Source organism: Montipora foliosa, chromosome 6 (assembly GCF_036669935.1).
Source record: "Montipora foliosa isolate CH-2021 chromosome 6, ASM3666993v2, whole genome shotgun sequence".
Classification (NCBI taxonomy): domain Eukaryota; kingdom Metazoa; phylum Cnidaria; class Anthozoa; order Scleractinia; family Acroporidae; genus Montipora; species Montipora foliosa.
Window position 1 is genome coordinate 58,593,584 of NC_090874.1, and position 10,000 is coordinate 58,603,583.

At 38.9% G+C, this 10,000-nt stretch overlaps 2 protein-coding genes across 2 annotated transcripts in view; both read left to right on the plus strand.

Moving 5' to 3' along the window:
- LOC138007935 (uncharacterized) overlaps positions 1–10,000 on the plus strand; it is a 29,410-nt gene that overhangs the window by 255 nt on the left and 19,155 nt on the right. The window contains exons 1-3 of the mRNA XM_068855070.1: positions 1–40; positions 1,746–1,829; positions 2,277–2,377. The exon at positions 1–40 is cut by the window's left edge and continues 255 nt beyond it. Of these exons, the coding sequence (XP_068711171.1) occupies positions 1–40; positions 1,746–1,829; positions 2,277–2,377 (225 nt within the window). The remainder of the gene's footprint in view (positions 41–1,745; positions 1,830–2,276; positions 2,378–10,000) is intronic.
- On the plus strand, positions 5,078–7,792 carry LOC138007934 (uncharacterized). The gene has a single exon (XM_068855069.1). It carries the CDS (start codon positions 5,326–5,328, stop codon positions 6,436–6,438), a length of 1,113 nt encoding a protein of 370 aa, XP_068711170.1. The 5' UTR covers positions 5,078–5,325; the 3' UTR covers positions 6,439–7,792.

Here is a 10,000-nt window from a genome sequence, read left to right on the forward strand (position 1 = left end):
GCAGTTGATGAATGTGAACACAGCGAGAGAGCTTTTGATTGTGAGTATAAATATCGAGTTGAATTTTTGCGATACTGTAGTTGAAGTTTGGTATTTCTGAATCCAAAGTCTTTTCCTTTTCTAAGACTAGTTTAGCGTTCGCTTTCAGCCGGCTTTTGCCTTGAGCGCTTTAGTTCTTGTTTTGTTTCAGGGTGAGCATGATAAAACTAAGAAAAGACATAAAGCTTGTATTATACACAGCGTATAAAGCGAACGTGGAGCGAGACTTTCATTAGCATAAATTTTTAAAAGTACCAATTTTGTCATGCAATTTAAACCATCCTGGTTCATCCTTCGGTTGAGAGAGAATGGTCAAAACATACTGACCTACATTGCAATTTGCCAGCCATGATGGCTCAAAGTCTACCAACACTCTTAGCAGGGGATTCAAATTTTGATCTATTATTTCCCATTACGGATGTTTCGTCTCAAATTTCTTATCCTAGCGGAACAAAGTATCATTTGTTTCTAGTTCACTTTTTACACATTTTAAAGAAAATATGGGGATTTGTCGACTTCTTTTTCGCTCTATCTTGATGAACGCGCAAGATTGCATGTAATGAATATTTTCTTAGTTTATGGTTCTAAACTGATCATTTCTCGTTTCGCAAGAAAAAGGTGTTTTTTCCCGCATAATTTTTCCAATCTATTTCGTGCTTTTTCAGTTTCATAAAACTTTGAGACAATTTGTTACACCTTTCTTCAGTTTGCTGTCAGTCAAACGATGTTTTTTTTAATGGAAAATTCGGCGCTTCATGTGTCAATTTCGTTTATATCCTCACTGTTCCTCAGCTATTTAATTAATGACACCGACTGTTTTGTTACACACTTTTTACAATAGCCTTTTTAATATACACTTTTTCGTATCGAGAAGATCGCTTGGATTTTTAGCAACCGCTAAGTTAGTGAGACTTTAAGTTGTAACCAATTTTTTTTCTCACCAGGTAATTCTTTATCTCAGGTTTTGGGAAGCTTGCCGAAGTTGCGGGTGATCTGATGGACTCCAAATAAACGAGAGCTCTGATTTTCATGATTCTTTCATTCCCAGAGAACGAGAAAATTATCGTTTTCTGTTCATACACTCGAGAGATTTTCTAGCCCTTTTTGGTCCTCTTAGGAATCTTATTAAAAATGAGGCATCGGATAGAAATGAGACCAAAATGTGCTGTCACTGTCTTTCATTTCGTGTTTATGGTAATTAATATGTCTTGCGGTCATATCTCTGAATGATTAATTAAAGTACAGATGACTCATATACTGATCTAGGCACCTGGCTTTTTTGGCCGTTGAAGGCTGAGCAAGAGAATTTGTTTCAACTGGTTTTGTGCACAGCCTTTGGCGGCTAAGTAGCAATGCGATCCAAGCACCGAGTGCGATAGCTACACCTGCATACCCAGCGAAATGAAGTAAAATAATTACAACACCCTCCTTTTTGCTTAACGATCTCAAACCTTATCGTTCATTTGCGCCTGCCTGCCACTAGTGTCAGCAGTACGTGCCTCTCCTTTTGAAAGCGTGCCAAAGTGCAAATTCTCTTCTCTTTTGGGTGTGCTCATACTCCTTGGCCCTTCCCAGGCTATTTACCCCAGCCGATACGTAAATACTATGTTGGCATATTTAAAGTAGAGCTATTTTTTTCAAAATCAAAACTGATTTTGAAACGAGATTGCGGTTCATTGTCTTTGGACAAATTATTTTTCCTTCAGGGTACTTGAATCATATCCATAAAGATGAAAACTCAGTGATTGTTCTCTATTGCCATGAGAAGTTGGATCCGCCACCTTTGCTACGTAAGTCCAAATTCTTAGAGGAGGATTTTTCTGTACAATTTTCGTCTTATTAGCATCATATTCCCATCATTTTCTGATGTATCAGCCAAGAGACCAGCTCTTAATATTGAGAATTCTAGAATTTGAGCTCGATACACCAGATACGCTTTGACGAATGTTGCTTTAAAAATTCGACATTTTAATCGCAACCCTACAATTCATGAGTTTTTTTTAATAGTGAATATTTGCTGTAGAAAGCAAAAGGCTTTAAAGTGGGGGAGATGACTAAGTTAAACAAGTTCTTTATACTCTCGAAGCCAATTTGTTTATTTAACAATATTATTATTCCACGAGCGCGCTTCGGATATGAGATGGTAGCGCAGGGTTAGCTATCCTAAAAGCGCACGAAAAATTTGTGCAAACTTGATTTTGGGAATATCCGCGTCTTATTTAAAACATAACTTTCAGATGCTCAGCACTCAGAGGAATGGAAGCAAACAACACGAGATCACGAAAAGAAAAAGGATCAAGTTATTGAGAAGTACAAGGAAAAATGCGATACCAAAAAGGTGAGGAATACAAACAAGACATCCTAAAATGTGAATTGTTCTAATGTGATTGCCGGAGGCCATTATCCCTTTTTACGACTTCTCATGTAACATGTTTATTTAAGTCTCAAGGTTATATAGTGAATCACACAAACGTTCTTCTTTTTTCCTCCTTGGGGAGGCGACTTCAAATGATGTAAAATCAAATTATAGCCTCAGATCAAGTTAAATGCTGGCTTTTGATGAGGGAGGAAAAACAAAGAATACGAGGAAAAACCTCTCAGAAAAATAAAAAAAACATAAAATCACATGTGTCGTCCAGCTCGAGAATCAAACTCGGGACACTGACGTACGCTGATCGATAGCAGACTAGTGCTGTCACCACTGCACCAAGCCTCTTCTTTCTTCCCGCAATATCAATTTTCGTTTTCTTTCTCTCATTGTACAATACATCGAACGCTTTCTTTCAGCTGAAGGCAAAAATACGACTTGAATTTGGAAAGGCAGGTGAGACTATTCACAGAGTATCCCATGAAGAAAATGTCAATTTTATTGTGATGGGAGGCCGCCAGCTTTCAACGCTGAGACGCACATTGCTCGGTGGGGTCAGTGACTACGTCATCAAACATAGCCACATCCCTGTCATCTTTGTACCTGGTCACCAGTGAAAGAAACCATTTGGGATGTATTTCTCTTCACTTGACGAACATTTAAGATACGCCTTGAAGGCCGGAACCAAGAAAAAAGCCGCTTTGCAAATACTTTATCCAATGATAATTCAATCCAGTGTGACCGACTCCCCTTTGACAAATTTACCGGTGCAAATAAATAAAGTTATTGTGCTGTTCTGCTACACTGCATGACTTTTTACTGCCTTATAGCAAAAAGAATTATTCGTTCACAGGAAGTTCATCCTGCTCTCGTAGGTATTAAATGTGGTTCAGTAATAACTGATTTGGCTGGCATATGCAAAGACAAAACGATAAGCATGACGATGTTTACAAATGATCCGAAAAGAAAAGTGAATACGCAGGCGCAGTGATTTCCACTGAATCTGAGTCGACAAAGAAGGTTCGGAGAAAAATAAAAACAAAAAGTCAAACGATTACTTTTTCTTATGTATCTGGCTTTTCAGTCCCGGATTTCACTCTTTATGCTTACGTCACTGTGCGCTATGAAACCAGCTTTAAGGGGGGAGACTCTTAACTACAAACCTGTTGCTAAGGACGCTTACATTGCCGGTCGGACTGCCGCCAAAATGGCGGGAAATATAAAATTGTGAAAAAACTGTGTCTGTTGTAACAACGTTTCGTTTTCTTGAGGTTTGTGGGCTAAGCTATGGGCTAAGCGGGTTAAAAGTATGCCCAGCCACAACAAAAAGGCAGTATTGGCTTCTTCAGCAATGACAAAACGGTGGGCTAATCGGGAAAATTTGATTTCGACGCTTTCCACTGCCGACACTGCTACGCAGACCGAAACAGCGGAAAAAAAATCACGACGCATGCGCTGATAGTTACCAGTCCCAAACGGTCAAAAAGAACGAAAAAAGCCTAAAACTCGATGGAGCAACTTCTTCGGTGATGTTTTTTGGGCGAAGAGGAAAGATCAAAACATTCTCTATAATCCCATGTATCGATTTTCCGTTTTATCTCTCAACACAAACGCACTCAAACAAAGTGTGTTAAAAACTCCTTCAAAGCAGGGTAATTTCGTCATAAGCACAGTTTCAACAAATCCTTACGTCAAGACGTGCCAAACAATGCTCTCCGAACATTGGTATTGTATTCATTATTGTAAAAAGTTAATAATGTGAGTTTTAGCGCTCTTTCTGCCGTGGTCATGTGACTTGCCAAATATGGCTGTCGTTCGAAAAAGTACAAGAGACCTTCTATAGAACATCCGTGTCCAAAGGGATTGTTCTTTGATATTCAGACATCAAAGACATGACGGGTAAAAGTTTTACATAGCAACAGCTTTGTAGTTAAGAGTCTCCCCCTTTAATATTAAGAGCGCACTTTCAAAAAATACTGAATACCTGATTAAAGGCGTCTCGTTACATACCCTAAAAATTCAGCCCTGACAATGAGGCAAGAAAAGTCGTTTTGAAAAGAGGCGGAAATATACCTGGCTGGAACAGGAGGATCAGTTAAGTCACGTGAAAATTAATAACTAAGATCCTTCGAAAAACTGACATCGAGATTTTGCAACAACAAATACTTTTGAATGAGAATTAAACTGTGCTTGGTTCCGTGGACCTATCGTGAAAAAAAGAAATTAGTTTTAGCTTGATTCACAAGGAAATAAAAAAACCACTTAATGACACAGGTCCTCCCTCCAAAATGCCTGTTGTTACATAATCAATACATGAATCCGGCAGTGAAAAAACTAATTCATGTGCACATTTTCTGCACTTACAATAAAGAGCCTAAAATTCTTTGCGAAATATAGTAGGCTTTGATCTTTTATTGTGCTTAGACAAAAGACGCTTAAAGAATCTTTTATCAAAAGAAACAGGATTAAATGCTAATAACTTACGTTTAGTTGCTACGTGCTTTAAACCTGCGTGAACAAATTATCACAGCGCAAGGGAATATTCACTTGTTGAGATGGATGCTTTTAAGAGTTCGAGGACGCTGAAAAAGTAGCCTGAATTAGACGAAATCAAGACATAATGACGTCGTGGATATGACATCTGTCATTTCTTGCATTCTTTATCGAGATAAAACGGGGGACTTTTAATTACTTTAATTCACCTAACAAAGGCCACATGAATAACAAAATATTTTGTGCGCTAAAGGCCAAGCGATGAACCACTGGAATTGAAGCTAACTGCGTGACTACAACCAGGCGGGCACAAAATTATACGACTTGTATCAATCGAACCCTTCGTTCTCAATCAAGACGACGCGGTTAGATTCAGTACGTGGATATTGTGTCTCATTGCCGCTTATCATTTTGGTCAGTACTAAATGAATAAAGAAAACTATGGTGTTGAAAAGGTTGCGGAGTTCGGGAAAGCAAGCATGTATGTCATCGCTGGGAATGGTTTACATAACGAACCAGCTACTCACAGAAACGGACTGGAAATTAACAACAAGTCTTTCTTGCCGAAAAAAAGGCTAACGATTTCGCGTAGCAAAGAGATTGACTTCAATTGGAAAGAGATTGCTGAGGCACAGCCGGGAAAGAAGTTAAAAATCGTAGATTTAAATGGATCAGTCCGCGTTGATGCAGTGAACTTGAAAAGAGACCACGAGACACGGTTTCCATATGCAGGTGCTTTCGCGGGAAAGGAGTATTTAAATAAGCTGTCAGTGAGGCAAAACAAGCCAGGAGTTAATATCTTGCGACAAATACAGAACCAAGATGATAAAAAAAATTTTGGTTTAGCCTCAATCTGCTCCATCGCAGTTGGTGAATTTACTGAGAATGGCATTATCCTTGACCCGAGAAAATCAAGACGAGAAATCCATGAAGCTCACGAGAACTTTGTTCACTCAACAGAACGCTTGGGCCGAAAGAAGACCTTGCCACCTTGTGATACGCCTAGCGCTAACTTGCTTCAAAAAGAAAAGGCAAAAGACAATTCCACAATTTTAACTATTCGTGAAGAGGGCGACGACTCTGCGAACTCTGCTAGTTCCAAATCTCTTCATAGCGTAGTAATTTTTAGGAGAAAAGCTGAAAGCTTAGGAAAGCATCACCTAAAGAGACTATTTTATTCCAAAGTGAATGATCAACCAAAGCCCGATAAGTCTTTGCCACAAATTCACGGGAAAGCGAGGGGGAAAGGCAATTCGGATGAAGAAACTAAGGATGAGAATAATCCAGATCACCAACAAAAAAATCAGAAATTTCTTGTTTCGTTAAATGTTAATGTTTCGCAAAATCACAAGAAGGATAAACGTGGCTTGTTACCCATAGTTAGGCTTCCTACAGTCGTAAACAGGAAAACTGGACAAGTGCATTTAGCGCTGGAAGCAGTAGCTTACGAAAAGAGTGACTACAACCGATGGTCGCGGAGGGAGAATAGAATTACACACGAAAATTCAAAATCTGCTTCCCGTTTTAAATTTCCTTAGGCATTAGATAGTAAGAGTTGGGCCTATTAAAACCTAGAGAATAATATAAAAAATGTGGACTGAAAAGAAGCAGATAAATGTTGATCATTTTTTGTCCATAAAGTCCCTAAAAATGATTTTCGAGCTGGCAAAATTTCGTAAAAAAATGTATGTTAATCTGACTTTGTTTGAGCAGATGTCATCACACAAACCAATGTATTTTGCACTCAAAACTGAAAAATTTGCATAACTACGTGTTAAATGCAATTTTGTAAGGGAAAACATACTACATTCATGGTAACCGTTGTAAAAAATGTTAGAGGTATTTTGCTTGAATTTGTAAAAATGTAATAGAATGGTAAGAAATCGTTTTCAAATTCGCATTATAAACATCTTTTTGAACAAGGAGTAATTTTGTGTAGCCGCCTCCGCAAGTCTTATGACCCAGTTGTAATGGTTATTCAGTAATTAACGTCTTATGACACAGTCAAATGATTTTTTTAGAACCAGTTCCATTAAATAAGACAAAACTACTGGCCGTTATTTTAATCTGAGTTATAATATTAAATTGTAAATGACATGAGAATCGTTTAGAGCACGAAAACTACAAAGCATCAGGCAATTTAAATTTCGGGAAAAAAATTTTTCAGGGAAAGAAAGACGCCTGTATATCAACATTCTCAGTGTATTTTCTTGAATTATGGGCATGGCAAAAATAATGGTCAGACGTTTTCGCTGTTCTTGTGTGGGTTCATTTCCATAAGTAGGGCTGACGCTCAAATGAATTACGAAGCACTTAAAAGTTACACTCTAATCGTTGTAAAATAGTACCCCTCGGGCTTCTCAGCTCATTACTTGCACTTAAGACTTTGGTTCGACTTGTGCCTTTAGGCCTTCAAGCCAACTGTTGACACTCTTTAGATCTAAATTAAAGTAGTTGCTTTTGTTTTCGACGTGTAACTAAGATACCATAAGAATAAAGAACACCAACAGCAAGGATGACGGTCCCCTCTGTAAAGCACTTGTATAGTGAACCCAAGCTGGTATTCGCATTAAAGGTTTACTTTACCCCACCGGAAGACACTGGAGGGATGACCCCTTACCAGCCGTTTGAAACCTACATTGCAGAGAAAGGCGCGAGACAGATGTTTCTGGAAGCAGACAAGAGAGGTGTTCCTCTCTCTCGAGTGAATTCATCCTGAATATGGAAATGGTATTTTAACTCGTGGTGGACAAAACACTGACCCCCAGTCCATGGACTACCCCGATGAACTACCCAAATAGACTACTCTAAAATGGACTACCTCTAAAAATACTATTTCGAATGAGTACAATTGAAAGAACTGAATTAACTATATACTCACATTGCACGTACTTTGTTTATTTTCGTCCGTACGGCCACATGCAACTAGATCCAGGAATTGCACCGGTCTCACTTCACTTACATGAAGTAATCGGCTCGAAAGCTAACCTTTTTTATAAAATGGGTGCTTAGAGTTAAAATACTATTGATCAACGCTGTCTAAAGTAAGTGTTTGAGTGTAGACGAATAGTATGCGGTCAAAATAGTATTTTTAGGGTAGTCCATTTGGGGGGGTCAGTCAGTGTTTTGTGACTGTCCACCATACCCTATTTTGTGTGCTTAACCATACAAGAAAGCTTTGTCCTTTTCCTATCTCTTTCAAGGGCTTCTGATGTAAATGACCACCAAGTCGTTTTCTTCTATCACTAATTTAAGTGTATTTCATTCTCTTGTTGTTCGTGACCAAATATCGTAATCGTTTAATTTGAACGTGCCGTATTCCGCTTCATAGAATTCTTCCGGGAACCTTCCCGCGTAGTTCCTTTGTTCCTTGGTTTGACTGGTGTCAAACTGCAACTCATTTTCCCTTTTACCTCGTGTGCTATCAATTTGGCATCGCCGCCTTCCACATGATGTGCCATCGACGTAATTAACTTCCATGCTTCTGTCCGCGACACTGAATCGGTTTCGCTGCTCCCACTTCCCGGGTCTGGCTTGCAAATTGCAAAGCCCAGTTGTCATACTCATAGGGAAGATAAGTTTCCTTTTCAAGGGTTTTTCTCCATAATTTTCTGTGTGGATTTCGCCGTGTGGCTTTTGAAAACTAAATCGAAAATGCGTCGACGTTTTCTGGTATTCCAATGGCTGCTTGCCGAGATACAAGCCACGTACAAGCCTTGGTCGTCGAGACGAAATGCTTCCGCGGTCCCTCTCAAGTTGGTAATATTGACAACGGAATTCAGTGTCATCCTGAGTTAGGAAAATGTTGCGAATAGAGTATATTCCGTTCTCCGATATTTTTGTCTCGTAATTCTTCTCGGCGTTTGAATATTTTCCTCTCTGAAATTGAACTTAACATCTCGAGACATATTTTTTTATGACATAAATTTTCCGTGCCTTGTCTTTTCACTGACTCAGTGGAACACTACAGCACACTAACTTGTACATGTTATCTATGACACTATTTTTGACGTATACTTTTTGGAAAGATTACAATGTTTGCTTTGAGTGCTTTTCAGCTGTTAGATGTATAAACTAAACTGGCACACACATAAATAAACAGTTACTAATAATATGTTCCTTAAAATAACTTTTTAATTCAACCAATACGCTTCATGAGTAAAAATTTTAAAATTAGGGGCCTACCATTTAATTTTTGAGGAGGGAAGGAGGGAAGGGGGGGGGGGGGGTGTTGGGGGGATTTTGAAAAAAAATTCCTGCAAGCGCTTGTTGGAAGAAACAAATTGCATGCAAAAAAAATTCTTGCACTGCTGTAAGAAAGAAAAAAAATGTTACAATGCTATTTCATTATTCAGATAGCTTTACAATTTAAAAAATCCCAGCGAACCAGCAACCATTCTTGCCTTGCTCCCTTTTAAACTCCGAGTTTGGCGATGCTGCAGAATTATTGCTTCATAACGTAAGGCCATCCCCCCTTTTTTTTTTGTTTACCGTCGAATGTGTTTCCTGATATTGGGTCGGTCGGTCGGATTAAAAAAAAAAAACCTGAAGAAAAAATCATAAGCATTCTTGGAATCGGAGGCCTGGTACCCCGGCATCATAGCTGTGGAGCCAGAAAAACAACAAGACGTGAACCCAAAATCAATATGGCGGAAAAGTTGGATGTTGTGGCAAAATTAAGACAGCGTGGGAAAAAGGATCAACCACCAAAACTCCTGTGCGACATAAAAATGGCTTAAAAACGTCGTTAATTTTGTTTTTTTTTTGGAAAATGCCCAAAACTTTGGGTCGGTCGGACGACGCGAAACGGAGAAAAAAAGGGGATGGCCTAAGCAATGCATTACAATCGGCATACCAAGAGAATCAGTGTCATTTTCGGGTAACCTGTGGTCAACCAAGTCCCTCCCTCAACTGAAGGATTATTTTTAATTGTCAATTTGCTTCAAGTGAAGTCTTTTCGTTCATTTTGGACGCTGAAAGCTTGATAGAGATTATGGGAAATGAACATATTTTTCTCTTAAAAGCCGAAACCCAAAGTCTGGACTCGCAGGACTCGAGCCTGGGAATGTGTGAGTAATAGCCCCTTCACTTAACCACTAG